We start from the raw sequence: 24,441 nt of genomic DNA on the forward strand, positions 1-24,441 counted from the left end.
AAAAAAAAAAAAAAAAAAAACTAAAATAAGGTATCGTAATATGTTATGAAATTAAAATAGAATAACGTATCATGATTGCTCATACGATAAATATATCAATGAACGTAATAGTGAACAACATTAATGATTGAAATTCTGTATATATAGTTAGTTGGTTTCTGATAGCAGAAGCTTGATGTTTAATGACGACTAGAATATGAATATTTTCAGGGAATATGGGAATATATGTCAATATAACTTTTAAATATTACTTTCCATATAACTTTTAAGATTCAGAAATTAACTAACTGTGAAATAACATTTTTAAAGTTATTAAAAACTTTTAATTATTTATTCATTTTTATTTTTTAAAACGATTTTGAAATACGTTGTAAATAAATCTCGTTCATTGTTTAATTTTTTAATGTCCACCAGATGGCAGAGAAGTAGGAATTTTTGAAGTATCTAATAACTGTAGGTAGACGTTACTGTTTGAGTACGTGAATATTAAAAAAAAAGTAATTTATATTTAAGTTGGTATCCGTATAACACAAATGGTTTTTAGATATTGATAATTAAAATAATATTTAATAAGTATTAAAAAATTATGCATTTGTCGAGAAACAATTTGAATATTCATAAGTTGTGAGAACGGTGTTTGCAAATAATAATATAAAATAATACCATGAAATTTCGATACGTTTTTAATAAATAACATTTAACTGGTATGAAAGAATCGTAATACCATTACTGAAAACGAAGATCGTGAATATTATAAATAAAAAACATAAAAATGTGTGATCTTATAGATTTAAATAGTCCTGACAGAAAGAGTTCATTAAGCTCAAGACTTGCATCGCCTTTAATACCAATTCCTACAGATACTATATGCAATAATTATAATATTCGAACCAATGAATTAAACTCTTTGATGATAGGAAAACGTGATAGTTTAGAAAATAATCCTTTTGATATGGTACTGCATAAAACTACAGAATATATACAAAAGAAGGATGATCCATTTGAAATGACCTTAGAGAAAGCAATGAGAATACAATGCAAAAATAATACTTCATTTAGAACTTCTTCTTTTGATTTAACAGATAACTATGTTCATAAACAAAAGATGCATAAGCAAAAGTTAAAAATAAATAAAACATTAGATGATTCTTTGATTAATGATGAATTAAATCAAAACAATGTAGCTACTAATAAAATATCTAATGAAAGTATAACTGTTGATTCAAGTAACACTAATGCATTAAAAGATGATTTGAAATCAGATAGTGTCATACCTACCATTGATGTTCAATATATTGATTTATCCATTTTACATCAATCTGTGATGAATGATACATTATTCGAAGTAGATAACAAATCATATAAGAACCAAATAAAATCTACTTTACAAGATAAAATGTTAATACATACGGAAGAAGATAAAATAAGTTTTGAACAGTTTCCATTACCTGATACAACTTTGAAAATTCCAAAACTTCGGCGGTCTCTTTCGCAAGGAGAGGCACTATCTCCAAAAAAATCACAATATTTAAATCAAATATCACTTGGAACTTTGCGAATTGGTTCTAACAGTAGAAGTATTAAATCTTCTTCAAATTCAACAGACATGCTAAATGAAGGATTTATAAAAAACCATTCTAATGAAAGTTCTATATTTTCCAGTTTATCAAATATTTCTTCTATACCTAAATTAAATTCTGTTTCTTCAATTTCAATTGATTCATCAATAATGTTATCAAATGGAACTATTAATCGGACATTTTTAGAAAGCTGTTCATCAGAAAAATCAGAAAATACAAAATCAAGTGAAAATATAGTGCTTAATAAAGAAAAATCAATATTACCAGCAGCAAAAGATGTAACATCAACAGTAATAAATATATCAACAAAAACTTCAATGTCTGATTTAACAGATCAATTTAAAAAACTCAAAGCCAGAATATCAGAGATTCATGTTCCTGAAAGTTCCATAAATATTAACAATGAACTCACATGTAATTCTTCCAATGGTATAAAAGAATGTGTAACTGTAATGGAAAAAAATAGTGTATGTGGCATAAATAGTAAATTAATAGATGTTGATGTATTTACACCAGAAAATAATTGTAATAAAGAAAACTCTAAAAGTTCTTTTTCAGATATATCATCAGATTCTGTATTTGTTGTAAGTTTTCTCCTTTATGCATAAAAAGTAATTTTTTACAAGGTATTTCTGTATTTAATTTTACTTTGTAGGAAGGGAATAAAATTAATAAATCAATACTTCAAGAAGCAAAAGTTCTTGCAAGAACATTTGAAGAATTAGCTTTAAGAACCAGTTCTGAGTGTAAGTTCACATTACATTCTACTCTCTTCGAATATAATAAATGTAATATTGATGTTGCTTGTAAAAATCAAACTCTTATTAACTTGTTTACTATACAACAAACTATTGATTTACTAAAATTTAGAAATGAGGAAAATAAAATAAAAAGGATCTTTTTTTAAGTAATGTAAAAACATAAATTAGAATAAATATATATATATGTAAATCAAAATATTGTTTAATAATAAGCAACATTGATATGTAGATTTTGTACGTAAGTTAAATATAAGTTATATTTTCTGATCTAGCAAGCATTGATGATCTCATTACTAACAATCCTTCATGGACATTAGAATTATTGCCAGCATTTGATGATGAAGCTTCAGTTGAAAATTTAATTGAATTACCGAAATCTCCTGATGGGACTGACACAAAATCAAAAGATGTAAAAGTTACAGAAAATAAAGACAATGATGAAAAAGACGAATTTAATAATAAAGTAAAAGAAAATGTGAAAAATTTAGAAATGGAACTTGTTGAACCAGTATCAACAGAAAAACGTCTTACAGCAATAACACTTTTATTAGATCTTAAGAAATTAATTGAAACAGAAAGTAATACAGAAGCAAATAAATTATTGGAAAATTTGGAAAAAGCTTTAGGCATCAATTGTGAGAACAATACTGAATTATTAACTACGTGTCTTAATATAACCAATAATTTAGCAAAAAGTCCACAAAAATCAAGTAGCAATTTAGAAATAATAAAGAATGTTGCAGAAAATAATATGGAACATAGTCAAGAAGATAATTTGATTGGTGATTCAACAGAAAGTATTAAAGAATCAGTATTCATTAAAAACGTAAATTTTAACAATGTAAATACAAATAAATGTATTCATAATCAAAAGCACCTGAATGATGTAAATAATAAATGTGAATGCAAATGTGAAATTTTAAAAACAGAAGCAGGTACTAATATAAACAATGAGAAAGATGAAAATAAAATTAATGTGCCAGAAATATCTGAAGAAGATTCTTCTAGTAAACAGAAAAATAACAGTTTAACGAATGAAAAGGCAGTAGTTGAACTACTTGCAAATATAGGAAAATTATTATGTGAACAAACTAAAGGACATTCAACTTTGAACATACTTGAAAATTTAGGACAAGTGTTAAATTTTGCTTCCAATAATTGTAATCTTGCTAATGACAGAAAAACTGAAAGTGTTTGTATAAGAAACCAACAAACTCCAAGAAAATCAAAATTAAAGCTTGAAAATAAAACACATTCGTCATATCTATCGAAATCATCTAGTAGATTAAGTTTAAATGTAGAATCAAAGGTAAGCATAATACTGATCAACTTTTGTAAAATTCCCAATAATTTTCCTATAATAAAATTAACAATACCTGTTGTAGAAACAACCAGTTAGTAAAAATTTTATCAGGAGAAGTGTATCAGTATCTCAAACACCACCAGTTAAGAATGAATCCAATTCTTTAATATCTACTAGCAAAAGTACATCTCAACTGAATGAAGTAACAAAACGTTTTCCTAGTGATCCTAGTTTTATTAGATCAACATCAAATAAAAAAATCATTACAAGCAATAGTAAAAATCTATTACAAAAAGGTAATGTTTTATTTCTACAGCTTTAACTAATAATAATACTACTAATAAAGTAATTGATTAATATTTATTTCCAGATGCAGAAATAACAAAAACGACTACAGCATTAGATTTGCGAAAAGAAAAGTCGTCGATAATAAGTACAGTCAAAAATAAATTGAAGAAAAAGATTGATATTAATGTCACAAATAAAAAAGGACCAATGAAAGCTGTTCTTCCTGTAGGAAATATGCAAAAAAGAGGTATGATTAAATGAACGGAAAAAAGAATGTAAATATATATTATAATTTTTATATTTTTCCTTTTAATACTGTATATTTCGTTGTGCAGAAACTGTTAACACAAAAATAATTTCGTCTACTGATACTATAACACCACCTCAGTCTCATAAAATAATTAGTAGTACACCTAATTCAACAAATAATGGACTTCCAATAAAACAATCACGATCTTCAAAACCGGTTGCTTCATCAACTCCAGATACACAAAATTCGAAAATGCGAAAGATACAGTCACAAATAATTAGCAGTCCGAAAAAGCGTAACTTTTCTTGTGACATTTCACCAGTAACTACACGTGTAAATGTTAATAGTAATAATCGAACAAATAATAGTCCACGAAGGTAAATTTAATTTTCTAACATAAAAAAATAACTGATATAAGAATAGAAATTAATTAATTTTTTTAGAAGTAATAAATTACCATCTCCAAAGAAAACAACGCCTAAACGTCGCCCGATAGAATCTGGTATTCCAAAATCACAAACACCTCCCATAAGTAAACGATTAAATTCTTCATTTGAAGTTAATCAATACAAACGTTTATATGAATCCCCACAACGTTCAATACATAAGAAATCGAATTCACAAAAAAATTCGCCGATTTCTTTAAAAAAAAACGAAAATAATACGCAACAAAGTCCATTGAGGGAAAATAACAAACTTGTTTATAAAGTAAAGCCGATGAATTTGGTTTGTAAAATATTCTATCATAATAGTAATAAATCAGTCGTATTTGAAGGTAGTAATTTAATAACGAATTATTGTTTTAACAGATTTCAAAACTTCGGCGGCACAGTATTGGTACTAATGTGATAGACAAAGAAAACGCTTATATTTGAGTTATAAAATTTTTTTTATAATTAATGATGGTTGTGTTCTTAAACATAAGTAAGATTTGTCACAACATGTGTATTTTTTACATTTATATTTATCACACTTGTGTTTTGCAATAAAATATTTGGAACATAAAATAATTATCATTTTCTATCTTCCTTTCTATTTTGTATTGCATAGTATAATTATTATTTTAAGGTAAAAATGATACTTAAAATTTTTTTATATGAAAATATAAAAAATATTAAATGTATAGTACTGTAATATATTCTGTTATACATCAGACATGTATATTTGCATAATTAAAAATTTGTAAACTGATTTCCTTAATATTTTTAAAAAGCCTAACTTTATGCATTTCAAATAAAATCCATGAATTATTAGTATTAAAAACAATTACTAGATATTAAGAATATTTAAATGTACCAAAGCAACATATCTCGAGATTTGCTTACGATCTGTTGCGTCAGATCCGTCGATCTGAAAACAGGCTCAAAAGGGAGCTACTCGGCCGGGAACGAGGACAGCAGCGCTCGGGAATGGCCGATACGTCACGGTCGTTTCTAAAATCACAAACGCAGTAACGTATCATACGTAAATCGTGAAAAAAATGTTGCTACGAGGCATACTTTTATTTCAATAAAAATTTGCGAAAAATACATCTTATTTAAAATGCATATATATCAAATTATCCTTCAATTTTATCAACCAATAATACTTTGACGAATATATAGTAAGATATGTTAAAAAAAACAACTGTCAAGAATAAAATTTCTAAATTTTTTGCGTAAAAATGAATCAATATCTAAAAACAAATGTGTTTTGTTAATTGAATTACATAAATAAAGGGGCAACAAAACGGTACAGTTAAATGATAATAGTTAATTGGAGAAAGAGAAAAGTGTTGTAAGAAGAGACGATAAACTGGTGAAAGCGATGCGCAGAAGCCGGTTCCTGTAGGGTGCTAACAAAGGCATTGCCGCACCTGCACGGACCCGTCCCCGCAAAAAGTGCGCTCCGCGTGTTCCGTACTCCAGCGGCGGTCCGTCCACACTCGCGTGTAGCCGCACCCGGCTTGGCGCTCTTTAGTTTTGCCGAAATAACTTGTAGAAGTAGCTGCAAAAAAAGTTAATCGGAGATGCAAACGATTTTTTGAGAATTGTCGGAAGTGACAGTACCAGTGAGGTGAAGTGCGTCACAGTTTCTCTGAGTTCGATCTTTTTGGGCGTTCTGTACAAGCAGAGCTAGCGCGGCGCGCACGAGAGGCCGCCTCTAGAAAAAGAGCGCGTCTCACGCGTTGCGCTACATTGAAGTACGCAATGCTCGCGAAAGTGTTGGAACGACGTTGGAAATTATAAAAATGTGTACGTCAAATACATAAAAGCAGTTTGTAACCGTGCATTACTGTTTTTGAAGGTGTGAATTCGTGAGAATTTTTGGCCGGTCGAACCGGGAGTAAGAAAAGAGGCTGGCGCGCGCCGAGGCTACCTCCGGAAAAGACCGCGTCTTGCAGGTTCATGGTGTGCTGCGGTAGCTATTGTGCGATACAATTGTCTAAGCTTATCGACATTCTTGGAATTCTCGTATGTGTCATCGCGTATGATAGAGACGACAGATCGACGAAAGATTTAGTGAGCAGTCTGTGCACAGTGTCAACGCGTATAGATGTATACGAGGAACGCAACCGGCGGCGATATATCCCGCGTGGTACGTATACGCACGTAACATACACGTAAGCACGATACATTCGTGTAGCATGCACATTCGTAAGGACTGTGGAATCGTCGTCGTTTGGTCGCGTGTATCGAAGTGGCCTGTCGCGAAGCGCGCTTGCAGAGAGATCCAACACTGTGGAAAACTTGTCAGTCGGTGAGAGAGAGATCAGCAAGAGAGGAAAGATATTCGTTGTTCAACGATTGGCGCGTGGCGAAGACATTCGACGGTCACTTGGCACATATGTAGTGCAATTATTCCCCGATTATCCCGTTTCGTCCCCGTAAAGAAGACATTATTTATGGGTACATGGATCGGTGCATTTTCACGAGCGAAACAAAAGACGGAGAACAAGCAGTTTCCAACCAATACGAAGACCGTTTTCTTTGTTCGGTATTGCGATACCTCGATAACGATTTGTTCGAATTTTAAATCGTAACTCACGACGTTTACCGGAAGGAAGTTACATACGTGGACACCAAAGTATCCTAACGTCGTCAAAGTGCGTGCAAAGGGTGTGAAATGCGTCGCGCTGCAGTTCGATGTTCGATCCAGCAACGGCGGACGACCTGACTTTGTCAGATTGCCTCTCGTCGTGTACACCTCTCGGCTTCAGTCCAACAATGGATCAGCGCAGCTGCGGTACGCGATTCGAAATTCTCTCCCGGTAGCAGACAAAACGGTAGAAGCTGATCATTCGTGAGCTTCATTCTGAGCCGCGCGTTTAATCGCTCTACTTGGTAATTAATTGCCAAACATTCAGCAGACATTTCGCGCGTTCCGAATGCGCCATAGATTTCGCACATTATTGACTTCGTCGATCCGTGCAATCGATAATATTACATCACGTTAACGAGTTTCTTCGGTTGTGTTATTTTTTCATGTAGGCTAATACGTTCATAAAATTATATAAAAGAAAAAAAAGGACAATCGTGTACATAAAAAGATATTGGAGTATACACTTTTATTTGTAACATATTACTTGAACTTGTTTATATGTGTAAGAACGATTCTGCGCTTGATACGGTGCGGACTGTTTCTACCGTAAGAATGATCGACATTTTATCTACCTATTGTTTCGAATGGTAATCAAGAACTTTCGATATTTACACAACAATGATAGGTGTTTGATTACAACACTTTCGTTCGTATGTTATGTCGCAAGAATAATTTTGAAAAGGGAATGAAGATTATGCGTAAGCCAACAAAGTGATAAAATAGAAGCGGATGTACACGCGCAACATATAGAATTTTGCCGGTCGTTATGACATCACGCGCGAATGCAGCAAGCACTGTAAAAACGTGCAGAAAGTATCGTGAAAGTAATTTATATCAGTTTTACGCTGTTTTTAAGCGTCACACATATATAAATCGTCAGATATTTTATTGTGGAACAGAAGGTTTCATCGACGCATAATAATGCAGCAACATCGAGTAGAAACACAAATACTCCACGAGGAGCAAATCCTGGAGGCAATAGATCAGTTGCGAAGACGTAAGGCGCGACCTGATGCTGATCGTATCTGCAATTACCTATTACGGAAATTTTCTGTAGATGCTCGAGATACCATCGCCGATCTTCATCGGTTAATCGAAGCAGAAAAGGTCATACAGGTTGACTATAAGGGTAACACCAGTTACCGAAATGCTTCGAAATGGTCACGATTACAACTTTACAAAAACCGACCAGAGGGTTTCGTAAAAGAGAAATTGAACTCCGGGATGGTGGCGGGTGCCGTTGCTGAACTCGTTGTCGAGGAGCCGGATTACCTTGATCAAGGTGTACCAGCTTATAGACTAATTGAACAGTTGCTCGATGGTGTCTCTAATCCTACTTCTAGACGAATGGTAGAAGATTTTTTGGGAAAAGAAGTGGCCAGTGGTAATTTGACGCGTCTCTCTAACGGCAATTACTCGCTGGTGGCGACGTCTGATATGACAACCACCGCTGAGCCAGCGCATCGAGAATCTTTTACCCTCGAGAATGGAAACGCACGACGTAAGGAATTACAAACTGTTTCCTCGACCACAGGTGGTCTATATGATTTTGACGAGACAGAAAACTTGACAATTACGGACTCTAGGTCAAATACACCGAGATCTTCGCGGCAAGCAAGCCCTAAATCTGATCCACAAATTAGGAAAGAAGAATGTTACGAGATAATCGTAGGAAGAAACGAAAATACCAAATCTCCGGTAGAACACGATTCTGTAAAAGAACAAGAATCACAAGAACCATCACAAACCTCCGTCGAAGATGTAAAAGAAGAATCCAAAAATACGGATACTCAGACTCATAACCTTAAAAGGTCGTCGAAAGCTGAACGTAAACAGCGCCTACTTGTTCGAACGGACGATCCTATGGACATAGAGATCAAATTTGAAGACTATCGGAAAGATAATAAAGATGAAATAAATTCACAAAAAGAAAAGAGAGAAGAGACTGGACATCTTAGCGAAGAACGAGAGGACGAAGATGCGGGAAGAAGTTCCACTAATCCTTCACCTACACCATCTAACACTAATGTTGGCGGTTTTCGTAGTGCTCGTAGAAAGGTGTGTGTATTTTTTTATAATGGCTACCATAAGATTTTTAATGTAAATATATATGTATATTGATATATATTACACAAAATTAACAAAATTAACAAAATTAACAAAATTTGCAATTTCAGAGAGCAAAAAAAGTGTTTGATCCCTCTGACAATAATCTTGTAAAAAGAAAACGTGGGAGACAACCAGGTTCACAAAATAAGTCTTCTATATCTCAAGAATCTCAAGATTCTTCTAAAACAGTTGTTAAAGATGGACCTTGTAGACAATGTAGTCTTTGTGCCAAAGAAAAGCAAGAAAATTTAGTTGCTTGTCGTGATTGTACTGTACGAGGTATTATCATTTGAAGATGTGATAAAATTCTTAAATTAACAAACTAATAAACTTTTATTTATTTACAGCACATCCAAGTTGTATTTATAGTCCAGAAGAAATGATTCAAAAAGCAGGCAGTAATTGGCAGTGTGAACGTTGCAAAAGTTGTACAATTTGTTGTGAAACTTCTGATGCTGTAAGTGAAAAATACATTATTTTCTTCTTTTCCATATTGTAATGTAGTTTGATTTCACAGGGACCACTTGCAACATGTTTTACTTGTGATGAAGCTTATCATTATTATTGTCATACACCACGAATAATAATTCCTAAATCAAATTCAAAATGGCAATGTAATGATTGTGTTCAAAAGCAATATAAAACAAACATAAACCAAAATATTAATGTGGTTACCAGCAGACCTGATACACCATCAAATCCTCCTGTATTACCTCCAGTTTTAAGTCCTCAAGTTTCTCCTGCCAGGGGATCTTCTGATCAAATGGAAGATGATGGTCCAAGAGATGGAATTGATCCAAATATACCTGATGCTTCAGATTGGACATCTGAGCAAGTATATCAATATTTTGCAAGACTTTTTCCAAAAGAAGCTGAGGTCTTTAGGCAACAGGTACATCTTATCTATTTTTCAAGAATCTTGTTGTTATCTGATATCTATTGTCAAATATTTTATATACTGGTATATATTTCAGGACATTGATGGCCATTCTTTATTGTTAATGAAACGATCTGATGTATTAAGTGGACTTGATTTACTTCTAGGTCCAGCATTAAAAATATACAGACATGTATTAAAATTGCAAGTGCGAAGAGATGATCCAAAACTTTATTGGCTGTAAATGCTTTAAATACTTAAGATTAGGATAATATTTAAACAAAGTTAAATATTAATTATACTGTACAGATCGATCCTTTTCATATTTAAGAATTGAATATTTTTTTGATTCGAGATATTTTTTCATGCTGTACATATTATAGTTATCTTGAATTAAAAAAATAATTCCTTACCATAAGAGAATTTTAAAATATCGATAAATAACGTAAAGAATAATAAAAAAAAAACTGGAAACTGTTGTTTGTTTTTTGTACAAATTAAACTTAATAGTCTTAAACAACATTCATTAAATGACTTACCATTAATGTAAACCTTACTAATATGGTAAAATGTACTTATGTTCAATGATTGTAATTAATATTTTTACAAGGTGCTAATCTTTCCACTTGTTACATGTTAAAGATAAATTCTTGTTTTAAATTTTTCTTGTCTCGAAAATTCTAAAAATTGTTCTGTTTGAATAAAAGTTCGGACATGGAGTACAATAATAAATACTGTCTGCATACCTTTTTATCACTTTTTTTTATTTTTTACAATGTGTAGTGATATAACAAATATTAATAGTACAGTAAATTAGCACTATCTTATATAAGGAACATGATACTTTGGTTTGAAATATACTTTCTTATACACCATTTTATGTTATTAAAAAGGGACATTTAACTTCAGTTACTATTATAATTTTTGCTAAGATATCAATATTTCGAATAATTTTAAAAATTCCTTTTAAAACAATGAAGATTCATAATCATTTTTCCATTTGTTTTGTACACAACCAAATTTTTAGTTAAATGAATTCCTCTAATAATATATAGTATAGACAAAGTATGCATTATTTAAATATTGTGTTCATAGTATTTATACTAATTAAAACCATGATATATTTTAAAATTTTAACATGATAGTAATATGAAAATAGTACTTTTTGAAACACAAACAATCTTAGCAATTGTATAACTATTCATTGCTTCTAATTTAAATTACATTAAATGGTGAGGCATTGCACATTTAACGCTTCATAATGTCCTAATATAAAAGATAAAGACATTATGATGTTTCTTTAAATATTTATAAATGATATCTTATATTGGTTATGTAATTATACATTGATTTGCCTATTCAGAGAAAATATCAAATTTATATACTTTTGCATAATGCAGCTAAAATGTAATATGAAAAAGTTTTGAATTATATTTTAATAGTTACAATGACAAGTTCTTATGCATTTATTATGTAATATAACATAATATTTGAAGAATATATATTAATATTTTAGAGTTTCTTCAACTACATTGTACTATATTTATTTCCATAATTGCAATATTTCATATTTTCGTTATGTAAAATAAAATTTGAGAAAAGTCATCAAAATAAGTTTTTGATTATAATTTTCACAAATATATTCCTTTTACTCCAAATGTTATTATCTTCATATTTCTACTTCATTGTACTATAATATTGAATATAAAAAATAAAGAAAAATATGTGCATATATTAAATATACAAATACTTTAAAATAAACAATCATCTATTTTTTATATAAAGCAAAGTATCATTATTAAAATACTTAACCAATATAAGAGTAATAAAGCAAAATTTTCCAAGTATAATTAAATCACAATGATTATAAATAAACTCTTTTTATATTTGTACATCATATTTAACAAAATAATATGTGGATGCAAGTATAAAAGCGTTTAATTCTTACTAAATTATTATTAAAATACATAATTTGCAGTCTTATATGTGTACATATCGCTTTTTTACTTTGCAGATTTTAATTCAGTACTGATTTCAGTTTTTCTATCTATTGAAAAAAGAGAAATAATAATAAAAACTGTTACTTTCTATTATAAAAAAAAACCAGTATTGTTCTATACAAAATAATTTCATTATATAAGCTTATATTTTATCATAAATTTTCCCCTGAAAATATTTTGTTGCCTATTTTATCATTTACTTTGATTTTAGTCCTTGTATGTTTAAAAATCTCAATTAACTTCTTAAAGCATTATTTTTACATATATATTTTTAGGAGCTTACCTTCCATATGTAACTTTTTTGAAAACTGAAAGTGCAGTTACTTCTTCATAATTGCAGTATTTATAAAAACCTATTATACATAACATAAACAATTTATTTGAAACTGCTTTAGCATACTAAAATTTAAATATTTCTCGAAGTTATTAAGAAAATTATAAAATTAAAGCACCTAGCTAAACTTTCATATTCAATTCTGCTGGATTGACACTATCAAAATATTTAGGAGGTGGCTGTTTATGTAATGGTGCTTCAGGTCCATATAATGCAATTGTTGGAGAAATATCAGATTTTTCAATGAGGATTTCTTTGTAAGGGTCAGTAAGCTTTTCTGGATACAAACATAACCAAACTGCAGACAATGCTGCTGCTGCAATACCAGAGGCTAGAAGCCAATGTGGTAATCCAATATGTTTTGAGGCACATTGAAGCCAATCAGATCCAGGTACTGAAGCTGATTGGTCACTTTCTCCAGAGTAGTCTGATGGTGCACCATAATCCACTGTCTACATTTTTATCATATTGTTTATCAATCAAATTTGTATGATTTATCATAAAAATTCATTTGAATAATAAATACATTCTACATAAAATAAAATTTCTAAAGTAAGATAAACATTTCATAATTAAAATAAAATGAAATATATTTACAAAATGTAAATATTAAACTTGTAACAAACTTTTTTATTTGTTGATATACATATATGTGCACATATACATAGATGTACAAGCATCTATGTATATATGTCTTTATTAACTTATAACTTACCCCAGCATCTAATGGAACAGTCTTGATATATGTTTGCGGCAATTTAAATCCATTAAAATCCCACCATCCTGGAAGGAGTTCTTTTCGCAAACCTGGATCACTCAAAATATCATTTTCAGGTATATCAGGCGATATTACAAGTAAATTAGAATCTACACCTTCCTCTACATAGTCAGCAACAGAGAAAAATGACATTAAATATGAAACACGTTGATTGGCCATAATATTGCAACCAATGCTACATGCATAACAATCTTGTGGTACTATATATGCTTCTGTACAGGCTATAACAAAATAAAAAAATGTTAATAATTGTTTGGTAATTTATTAGTTAAAATAATTTTTAATAACTTTTTAGAAATGATTAAATTAATTATATATTACTTTAATTAACTTTCTAAAAAGAATCTTATTAATGAATAATTATATTAAACACTACATAATCCAATATTTTATTTTATAAAAAAATTAAGTTAAATTTTGACTCAAATACTATTATATTTGTTATATTTTACGTACAAGCTTCACAAGCATTCCTAGTACCATTTAAGCTATTTGGTTCTAATCCATAATGTAAATCCACTAAATTGAAGAATCTACATCCTCGTTGACAGCATGATTTAACATATTTACTCTAAAATTAATGAATGTTTTCATGATCATTAATATATGTGTTTGTAATATGAAACATAAAAGCATCTACACTAAAGTAACACTTACATTTGTAAAAGACAAGAGTGTTTTTTCGCACAAATTAATGCAAGGATCCTCTCCATTTATAAAACTATAAATCGTATCACTATGTACAAGATTTATAAGAAATAACAACAATAATGAAATAATTTCTTTTTCTCTCTTCATTTCACAGAATTATTTTCTCCAAAAATGGTATTTTGTATACTAATCAAAATAATTCGATAGACGAAAAAACTTCACTCACGGAAGGTTGATAGCTCGTCGAATAATCGAGTAAATATCGATTTAATTGTGGTGGGAACGTATCGCATTGGTCGGCATGCTTGCCGTCTATAAGAACTAGATGAAGACCAGTGTTATTTTTTGGAATTACGAATGTGTATTATCTGTTAAATTATTATTGTTTTCAATATTTTAGTTAAATTATAAATGAAAATTTTGTAATCTAAAAATAAAATGTGACGCCATGTTTAATAACTTTTTATCAAGTAAAAGATATTTTTAAAAATTTAAAGTTACAATATATCTTATTACAAAAAAATTATAATTTTTTTAATAGCTTTACTTTCAAATACTAAATTAATATTAATATTTAAGAAGGAAAATTAATAGAAAAGAATAATACAGTTAAATTGTGCTATAAAGATTATTGGGAATAGCACTTGTAAATTGTTATAAGAGAGTTGAAATAATAAATTATTATTTTCTTAAAAAAAGTATTGAAAAATAATTTTAAAAAGAGATTTAATATTATTACTGTATATTAATAATCAATATTTATTCCTGTTTTATAACATTTGAATTGCGATAACGATATCTCGATAATACAATATAATTCGATATCGCGAAATTATGACGTACACAAAATTTCTACATAAGAACAAGCAATTTCTTTCATCAGTGATAATGCAGTGATCATTAACACGTCTAGTGTGTAAGTTGATAGAAAATAGACCTTACCATATGTAGAATCATCATTTTGTACTGAACGTTAGAAAAATCACGTGTTGCAAAAACTGTTCGATTTTATATAAATTTTGAATTGTTCAACTACTGATTTTGTTAGTAATCTACCATTTTTATATTGTATTTAAAATTTGTTTATTTAAGTAAGTAATATTCTTTAATTTCAAATGCAAAAAAATTTTATTGTTTGATAATGACATATCCAAAATAATTAATTTCAATTTAAATCCCACATCATTTATAAAAATATTTTACCTAGAAAAAGAGAAAAGAAAACAATATTCATTGCCACATGAATGATTATGATGTAACTTGCATCAAAATGTGTACATCAGTATGTACTGTATTACATCAGTATCAATATAATAAATTTCATTGCCAGTAATATTTCATCATTAAAAATTTATTTTATTCAGTAAAAAATTATACTCATTGATTATAAATTATTTTAATTAAAATATAATAGATATTTAAATAAATCCATTTAACAGAATGCCAATAGATACGGGTTTTTCTACAAAAGCTATACATGCTGGTCAAGATCCATTGCAATGGAATCATTGTGCAGTAATACCTCCTATTGTGATATCCACTACTTTTCGTCAGGATGCACCTGGACAAACTAGAGTAAATTCTTCTTTTAAAATATAAAAGTTTTAATCTAACAAATTGTTAATAAGTTTTATAATACTACACTTTGATTATTAATTATATTATTAAGCAACTACTAATAATTGTAATTTATAAAATTATAATAGATATTTAAAAAATATTTTATATAATTAATGTCTAATTAATCATTTTATTAATTGTTAATGTTGTATATTGCTTTAGGGCTTTGACTATGGAAGAAGTGGCAATCCTACAAGAACTGTCTTAGAAACATGTTTAGCTGCTCTAGAAGATGGAAAATATGGATTTGTATTTTCATCTGGTTTGGGTGCTACAACAGTATTAACTTCATTATTAAATGCAGGAGATCATATTATATCTGGAGATGATATTTATGGTGGAACCTACCGTTTTTTTCAAAAGTGTTTATCTACACAAAATATTCCAATCACATTTGTTGATATGGTAGATGTTAACAATATTATAACCAATATAAAACCAAACACAAAGGTATAAGCAAATTTTGAAATTTAATTATACACCTTAATAAATATAACTTGTGATTCTATTTAAATGATATGTAATATATATTCATATATTTTTTTAGATGATTTGGTTAGAGACACCAACTAATCCTTTACTTAAATTAGTTGATATTCAGGCTGTTACTCAATCAGTAAAACAAAAAAATCCTGAAATTATTGTGGTAGTGGATAATACTTTCTTAACATGTTATTACCAAGTGAGTAATGCTTTTTATTCACTGCTATGACATAATTAAATAAATAATTTATACTGTATATTTTGTTATAGACACCATTAAAGTTAGGAGCAGATATTGTAGTATACTCTGTGACAAAATATATAAATGGACATTCAGATGTTATTATGGGTGCAGCAATTACAAGTAGAGATGATATTGCTGAAAAAATTAGATTTTTACAAAATGGTACTTTTGCATAAGAAATTATAATTTTTATTTTAATCCTATTCATATGTACAAAAATGAACTTTTAGTTTATTAATTGTTTCAGCTATGGGTATTGTTCCATCACCTTTAGATTGTTTCCTAGTTAATCGCAGTTTAAAAACTCTGGAACTTAGAATGCAGCAACACATGAAAAATGGATTAGCTGTTGCAAAGTTTTTAGAATCTCATCCATACGTAGAAAAAGTAATACATCCATGTATGTATTTATATGAAGCATTAAATTTCACTTTCATGTTCATACATGTTCTTATATATATCATATATTTTTGGTAAAAGTTTTAGTAAAATGTAGTACTACTACTAAATTATGTTCTCTACTATTAAGTATTATTCTATTGATATTTTTTTGTTATATTTATATTTTTTTGCATATGACATATCTAAAATAATTCATTTAATTCTAGATCTTCCCTCACATCCACAATACTCAGTTGCCCTTAAACAAACATCTGGTCATAGTGGAATGGTTTCATTTTATCTAAAAGGTGACTCTTACAAATTTCTAAAGGCATTAAAAGTATTTACATTAGCAGAATCACTTGGTGGTTATGAATCTCTTGCTGAGTTACCGTAAGTAAATAGTAGTTTATCATGATTATATGTAAACGTATATGCTTTTTCATAATTTTTATTATTTTACCTTTCTATATAGATCTGTGATGACTCACTCTTCGATTCCTGAAGAAGTTAGAATATCATCAGGCATTAATGATCAGTTAATTCGTTTGTCTGTTGGTCTTGAAACAGAACAAGATATTTTAGCTGACCTCGACTATGCTCTTAAAGCTAGTCAATGAATATATTAACATAGTGAAAAATATTATAGTTTAAAACTAATAGAAAATTATATTGGTTGCATATAATGCTTAACGTTTCATCGTTACAAACCAAAGTTAATCTATTTTTATGAAGATTTATTGCCATTCAAATTTTAACATTCCACTCTATATTAACGTTTGAATGTTTCATAATGAACGTATATAATTTAGTCTTTTACTGCAACATCTTACATATTTTTATATAATTTATTCTTTACATGAAAAAGATAGCATAATGTTTTACAATATTAACTAACATAAACAAGTTTTAAAGAAATTTATAATAACGCTTTAAGCTGTATATTACAAAAATTATACGAAAATAATCACAAAAAAAATAAATACTCAACTCAAATAGAATTTATAAATTAGAATAAAATAAAATATTTTAATAAAATGAAAAGTTATTTTGGAATATATTTAAATATTTATAAATAAATAATCTATATCAATTTAAGAAAATTCTACATATATATTCATTAATCTATTGAAAGATTAATTATTCTTTCATTTATATTATATTTGATGTATAATATAACTTTTATGATTGTGTAAATTTGTACCATTATAAGTATTCAGTTAAAGTTGTTTCATTACAAAATGTACCTAAAACGCAAAACATACTTTTATTTCATATTTCAATTGAAATTGTATATGTTTTGTCATTGTAATGAATAAAATACTGTATTACAAAAGTTAATACTAAATCTGGTTTAATTTTTCATTATGTAGTTAATGCAAGTATCTATTTTTATTAAATATCAAATCTTAGTAATTTTAATAAGTGAAATTATTGCAAATTAACTTTAGAATTGTATCATAATTTTGCTTTGTTTAACTTATCATACTCTTGTGCTCGATTATACAATAATACTCCTATTATTACTAAAGATGTTCCCATAGCTGACAAACCAGTTACTGGATTGTTAAAGAGTAAAACAGAGAACCAAATCAAGGAAGCTCTCTTTGCTGTATTAACAACACTATAATAAAACCAAAATATTGTTAATAATTAAATTCTAAAATGTCTTGTTAATATAAATATTTTATATAAAAATAGAGTAAAAAACACACCTATGTGTCACAGGACTTATGTAATTCATAAGTACATATGCAGTAATACTTTGAAAATGGAAGAATACTCCATTAAGCAGAAATGCCATGAACAATTTAAAACTTAAAGAATGTTCAAGTGTTGGTAAATCTACAAATAAAATCAACACTGGTATTTGTACCACAATTGATGCTAAACTAGTATAAAATTGCAGTTCTGCAGGCCTGTAATTTCATATTATTAATTGTAAAAAATTATATTAAATTTAATTATATTTAATAATATTTTTCTACAAAATATTTCATACTAAACTATATATACTTACGTATATCTAAAATTATCACCACTGATTAACATTTTGGAATAAACATTTTGTAAACATTCTGTTACATTCGTAGCCATAGCAGCAATAAATCCTCTGAGATCAAAACTAATTTCATTTACCGAGCATAATGCTAAACCACCCATTAAAGGAATTAAAGATAGATTTACATATAATCCTGTATGTTCTCCTGGAAATAACATTAAAATTGTTATATAATTATTAAATATAATTTTTAAATAAAAATTTTATTTGTATTAAATGTTTTAAATGAAGAATTGTATGTAACTAAAAAATCTTTACAGATATGAACATATATTAAAAAATTATATGAGTAATTCAAAATAAAATATAGTTATAAATTGATTCTTACCTAATAAATATCTGCTAATAAGGACAGTAAAAAGTGGTGCACTACTTTTAATAGTTTCTGTAAAACTCACTGCTACATAATTAAGCGACACTAATCCTAATACTACAGTTGTAAATCTCGTACATCCAACTAATATCATATGCTTGTAGAAACCTGCTGGTCTCATTAATCTGGAACGTACTTTATACATTCCACATGGAAAATACATTTGTATAAATCCACAAACTGTAGTTATTAACATTTGATAAGCTCCTATTTAAATAAATTAATATTTTATATTAAAAACATGAATATCCAATATTTAAAACTTTGAATTTTTAAATTACTAATTAAAGTACAAAACCTCTTTTAATAAAACTTTTAGTATTCTTATTCTACTAATAAATCAAATACAAAATTTTATATTAATTTAGATTAGATAATAGTTTACCCAAAATTATGGGATTGCCATTCATATAAGATAATATGTATTTATTCAAGAATAAAGTACATCCACTGATGAGGTACCACAATAACAAGAATAATATAGCTCTGGGACAAAATGAACTACCCATTGCTTCACTTGTTATAGCTGTTTCCTCGTGTTTTTTAATATTTTCTTCATATGCTTTAGTTTCACAATCATCTATTAATGGTTGTTCTGTGTCGCGGGGTGTTAATGTGTAATTTATACGAACGGAATGATTTTCCATTACATACAGTTTTTTTTTTTCAAATAAAATGTTTACAAGATTACGCACAACTTTGCAGGAGAGATTACATTCTTCTACATGTCAGATTCGTATAATGTTGACATTTGTATTTTTCCTTTAGTGATTCAATAGGTTATATTCCCAAAAACTATTGGATTTGTAATAATTTTAGCTTTAATATATCATATATATCGTATAAAAAGCTTAAAAACGATACTGATATTAATACACGATTCTTTACTTAAAACCCTTTATAATTGCATTTTTATAAAATAGTATGTGATTTCACTTATAGATAATTCATATGTTTACTATACGATCGTTTCTACTTAACTCTTTATATGTGTGTACTTGAAATAAAAAATATTTTTTATTTTACTTCTATAATATATTACTTTTTACAGTATACATTCATGTTGGATAGAATAATAAAAACTAAAATGAATATACATTAACCCTTAATTATCATAGGATGTTTGTGATAGCACTCTTAATTTTTATTTATTTCTATTTTCCTTCGTACATGATCTATGATCTTCTCGTGTCATGTACCTTTCAATTAGAATCTGATGTTTAATTAGTGAAAGTATTGACGATTTATGCGTTTTCAATTATTAATTAAATTGATTTATTTCTCTCCAGCGGTTTAACTAACCGTCTATAATAAGTATGTTATTTTTTTACTCATTTTAAATATAATGTTATGAATATATATGATTGGGTTTATGAATAAAATTTGATTTTGATTTGAGTTTTATTTTTATTACATATTAAATACTTATTGGAAGTTTTCCTTTTACACTTTTGCTTGTAATGGAAATAGACTGATGTCTATTTCTAACTTGCCCTTATTTTTTTCACATTTATTTTTACGTACTAAATTCAATATCTACTGCTAATTTTTTGAGCATACCATTTATAAAAAAAATCAAAAGATTATTTAGAAGAAAATCGAAACTAACCTCATAAGTTGAAGCCATAATTAAAAATGCATATAGATAGTGATAATAGATAATTATAAAGAAAAAGGTTTTTAATATATTTGTTATTGTTTAAATAAATTTGGATTTTCTCACTATTAATATACAGGGTATGAACAGTTGTATTTGATCTTTATTTGGCATTTGTATGTACAATAAACATTAACAATTTGTGAGATCTAGATATAAATCTATATCTATATGAGAATTTAAAAAAAATAGAACAAGAATGTATAGATTAAGAACAAAATTCTACAGTATAATCTTCATGTGCTAATAATGCAACATTTCTTGCACTTATTGCACTCATTTCCATTGCACTAGCAATCCATTCAATAGCATTAACATGATAGAGCCTCTTATGCAATTTAAATGTTGCTTCATGGATTCCTGTTGAATACTCAGGATATGCATTCCAAGTAATTTGTTTTATATTCTGGACCTTAAACATGTTAGATAAGTTTTATTTTACATTTTACAATATGTATTACAATTTACACAAAGATTATAAAATGGTCTTACATTTGAAAACATTTCTTGTATAATTTTCGATGTTAGAGGTTTATTGCTAAATATTTTCCAAACTTTACTATTTTCTGCTACTCCTTCTACGGAATTTAATCTTCCTAGGGAATTAACTATTGTTTTATTAGGATTACAACTCAAAATAGCATCTAGTTCTTCTTGTAAACCAAAGTAGTGGGGTTTTAAATCTGCTTTAACAAATGTAGCTATAGTTTTATGATATTTTCCAAGATTGTAAAAATCGTTTTTTGGAAATCCTTCAAAAGTTATAGGATATTCCTGATCATGTGTAAGCGGAATTGCCAGAATTACGATTTCATATGCTCCTACCATTACATTTGATTTACCTAAAATGAGAATTATTTAATCATAATACAGACATCATTTATTAATGGTATATTATACCTTGCTGGTAAAAGTGTACTTCATATATATTTGGCATATAGGTTCTTGGAACGTTCACAATTTTAAGTACTCTCTGTGAATCTATAACATTTACATACTTATTCCTATATATTAAATATTTTGGTACCTAAAATATTGATATATTAATAGCTATAAAATAGAAACATATTTTTTATAAAATTAACAGAAAAAGAACCTTTTTGTTCCCTCCTTTAACAGACCATAAATTAAAACCTGCTCCAGCTAAAGATACAATGCCAACAAAACTGTGAATATTCGTATCTTGTCCATAGTTTACCACCAATGTTGTTTTAACAATTTCATCAATTACTTTTTCTGAATAACCCAGATTTAAAAGGTTATCTTTAATAGACTTTTGTAACAAATTTGGAAAATCAATATTCATAGATAATAAAAGACTACTAATATTTGTAAAAGTTTTCCCAACATCTTGTAAATGATATATTTTTTTAAAGTCATCCAATATAGAAGTCACATATCTGCTTAAAATTAGTGTACTTTTTATTTGTATCTTTTATATATATACAATAGTGTCCATTTTAGTATTATGTGCACAAGTGACTTCCTCGAATTTAGTTGAAAAAAGAAGAAGAGATGAATGTATAGATTCAAAACAACCAAAAAAGAACTGTGTCAAATTTTGTTTGGCAGTTTATCTCAGTCAATATGTTTAAAGCTCACTACTTCTAAAATGGACACTACTAGATGTATTATTTATGTATTTATACTTTTGTGTTCATATTCAAATATATATAATACCTGTTAAGACTAAATGGTTGTATACCATATTTATAAATTAATTTAGCTAATGATAATACTTTCCATTCACTTTCTTCAAATATAATTTCGTTGCCATTCCAAATACTTGTTCTTTGATCATTAGATGGTCTGTGTTTTAAACCTAAGCCAATTATAAATTTATACACTTAAAAAAATAAGAATACATTATATTTTTATAAAATATATCTACAAATATGTAAAAATATACTAAAATACCAAGTAGTTTAACAAATTCTTGCATATATTTATTTTCAGAATGTATAATTGAACCACCAGCTTCAAATTCATTATTGTCAATTTTTATTGTAGCCAAACGTCCACCAATAGTTTTTACTTCGTATAAATCGATGTAAACATTATTCTTAAACAATTTTGTAAGAAAATGCGAAGTTGCTGCACCACCAATACCACCTCCAATAATTGCTGAAAAAAGAATTTTTAACTTAGAAGAAACAATAATTTACCAGGAATATTTTATTAAATGCAAAAATAATATTGTTCATTATTTAAAATAAATTTACACTCCTTATGTCTTAGATATACAAAAAAATTAGTTTATTCTATTTATACATTTTTAATATTAGTTCTTTTAATAATTTAAATCTTATGTTAATCGACAAACTCTTTTACTTACCTATGCTTGGATAACAATTTTGAAGACACATTCCTTTCTTGAAAAGTAGTATACATGACAAGATTATAAGCCAATTCATAATTTTTTACTTTTAATTGTTTTTTATAGACTGTACATAGACGAAATAATTTCGGTGTAATTTGTAATAACGGAGAGTAATGTTGGTGTTTTGTCTCTCTTCAAATTATTTGTCTCTTACAATTGACAACAGTGGAGGAAAACTAACAAGGAAAGTGCAAGTCCTTCGAGTCACCAATTTAGTTGAAATTGTGCAGGTTTGTAGATATCGTCATGCAGTTTAAGAAAATATATCATTATAGCCACAACTACTTAATAGTCTTTGAGATATTTACGATTAAAGTTTTGTTATTCCATTAGATAAATATTTATCTTTAATACCACTAAGTGGAGTCGTGGCACATCGGTGACATTCGAGAATTCCTATTCGGAGGACTGGGGTTCGATTCCCCTTCATACATCATACTTTTTTCAATCTATTTTTATTTTGTATTAATTTTTCGCCTATGAAAACATTGTAAATAAACAATTATAAATAAAATTTCGTAATAAAAATATTGATTTTTTACGCTTTCCTATGTTAGTATATATTTATTACAAAATAATAAAAATATTATGCAAGAAAAAGAATTTTCTATAGCAATCTTATTTACTACAGAAAGAAAACGAAAATATAAATAATCATTAGATAGAGGAAATACAAAACCTATCGTTCACGTAAGTATTAATTATTAAATTAAACATTGTATAAGAACATTGCCTACAATTCCAACTTTGCTGTGCAGCTATAAATGTTCATGAATTAATTACAGAAACTTGGAAATTTATTAATTTTCTACTGCCGAATTGATTTATTAAGATTTTAAATTCTTTTAAAATTAAAAATTTTTACCGCTTGCGATCAGCGCCATCTATGATTTGGGCTCAAAAATTAAGAAAGTGATAGGAATATAGAATAGGCGAAGAGGTCGCCTAAGAACTCGTCACGTGACAGTTAAGGACAGAGAGGGGATAGAAAAGGATAGAATGGCTCCGGCAGTGAAAAATTATTAATTACTCAATTTCCGTAAACAATTTGTGAACTTTTATAATTGCATTGTAAAGCTGGAACTTCAGGCTGCATTCCTATATAATTTTCGTAAAGAATTTGGCTCTAAATTGTTAGTTATTAATTTTTGTTTGATGGCGTCTATGATTTCGTAACGGCGACCATCACGATCTTCCGTGAAAATATTTAATACTCAACGAAACTAGAA

At 28.0% G+C, this 24,441-nt stretch overlaps 6 protein-coding genes across 7 annotated transcripts; 3 read left to right on the forward strand and 3 right to left on the reverse strand.

Annotated features, from left to right (window-relative positions):
- Positions 1 to 772: 772 nt before the first annotated feature.
- Positions 773 to 5,057, forward strand: LOC108547951 (protein PF14_0175). The gene is made up of 9 exons (XM_017900678.1): positions 773 to 2,164; positions 2,236 to 2,326; positions 2,614 to 3,650; positions 3,727 to 3,940; positions 4,015 to 4,179; positions 4,268 to 4,559; positions 4,626 to 4,742; positions 4,830 to 4,908; positions 4,992 to 5,057. Exons 1-9 carry the CDS (start codon positions 773 to 775, stop codon positions 5,055 to 5,057), a joined length of 3,453 nt encoding a protein of 1,150 aa, XP_017756167.1.
- Positions 5,058 to 7,741: 2,684 nt separating this feature from the next.
- Lint-O (L(3)mbt interactor in ovarian somatic cells) lies at positions 7,742 to 10,493 on the forward strand. The gene is made up of 5 exons (XM_017900657.1): positions 7,742 to 9,321; positions 9,441 to 9,651; positions 9,720 to 9,829; positions 9,890 to 10,264; positions 10,347 to 10,493. The coding sequence occupies exons 1-5, from the start codon at positions 8,185 to 8,187 to the stop codon at positions 10,491 to 10,493; spliced, it is 1,980 nt and encodes a 659-aa protein (XP_017756146.1). The 5' UTR covers positions 7,742 to 8,184.
- A 2,117-nt stretch (positions 10,494 to 12,610) lies between these two features.
- LOC108547945 (transmembrane protein 59-like) lies at positions 12,611 to 14,159 on the reverse strand. The gene is made up of 4 exons (XM_017900670.1): positions 14,019 to 14,159; positions 13,818 to 13,932; positions 13,299 to 13,582; positions 12,611 to 13,035 (listed from the first exon to the last, which is right to left on the reverse strand). The coding sequence occupies exons 1-4, from the start codon at positions 14,157 to 14,159 to the stop codon at positions 12,706 to 12,708; spliced, it is 870 nt and encodes a 289-aa protein (XP_017756159.1). The 3' UTR covers positions 12,611 to 12,705.
- Positions 14,160 to 14,857: 698 nt separating this feature from the next.
- On the forward strand, positions 14,858 to 17,500 carry Cth (Cystathionine gamma-lyase). 2 transcript variants are annotated; one of them, XM_017900651.1, is made up of 8 exons: positions 14,858 to 14,928; positions 15,452 to 15,587; positions 15,795 to 16,082; positions 16,180 to 16,314; positions 16,386 to 16,521; positions 16,607 to 16,759; positions 16,968 to 17,133; positions 17,216 to 17,500. In XM_017900651.1, exons 2-8 carry the CDS (start codon positions 15,453 to 15,455, stop codon positions 17,358 to 17,360), a joined length of 1,158 nt encoding a protein of 385 aa, XP_017756140.1. In that variant the 5' UTR covers positions 14,858 to 14,928; position 15,452; the 3' UTR covers positions 17,361 to 17,500. The 2 variants fall into 2 exon arrangements, with proteins under 2 accessions (XP_017756140.1, XP_017756141.1); XM_017900652.1 differs by lacking the exon at positions 14,858 to 14,928 and adding an exon at positions 14,974 to 15,103.
- Positions 17,501 to 18,198: 698 nt separating this feature from the next.
- On the reverse strand, positions 18,199 to 19,995 carry LOC108547948 (solute carrier family 35 member E2). Its single transcript, XM_017900673.1, has 5 exons — positions 19,561 to 19,995; positions 19,131 to 19,382; positions 18,761 to 18,947; positions 18,456 to 18,659; positions 18,199 to 18,364 (listed from the first exon to the last, which is right to left on the reverse strand). Exons 1-5 carry the CDS (start codon positions 19,820 to 19,822, stop codon positions 18,199 to 18,201), a joined length of 1,071 nt encoding a protein of 356 aa, XP_017756162.1. The 5' UTR covers positions 19,823 to 19,995.
- Positions 19,996 to 20,948: 953 nt separating this feature from the next.
- On the reverse strand, positions 20,949 to 23,417 carry LOC108547946 (prenylcysteine oxidase). Its single transcript, XM_017900671.1, has 7 exons — positions 23,168 to 23,417; positions 22,750 to 22,956; positions 22,513 to 22,654; positions 21,929 to 22,232; positions 21,733 to 21,859; positions 21,325 to 21,674; positions 20,949 to 21,244 (listed from the first exon to the last, which is right to left on the reverse strand). The coding sequence occupies exons 1-7, from the start codon at positions 23,244 to 23,246 to the stop codon at positions 21,041 to 21,043; spliced, it is 1,413 nt and encodes a 470-aa protein (XP_017756160.1). The 5' UTR covers positions 23,247 to 23,417; the 3' UTR covers positions 20,949 to 21,040.
- Positions 23,418 to 24,441: the final 1,024 nt, after the last annotated feature.

Source organism: Eufriesea mexicana, unplaced genomic scaffold (assembly GCF_001483705.2).
Source record: "Eufriesea mexicana isolate 0111107269 unplaced genomic scaffold, ASM148370v2 scaffold1312, whole genome shotgun sequence".
NCBI classification, from domain to species: domain Eukaryota; kingdom Metazoa; phylum Arthropoda; class Insecta; order Hymenoptera; family Apidae; genus Eufriesea; species Eufriesea mexicana.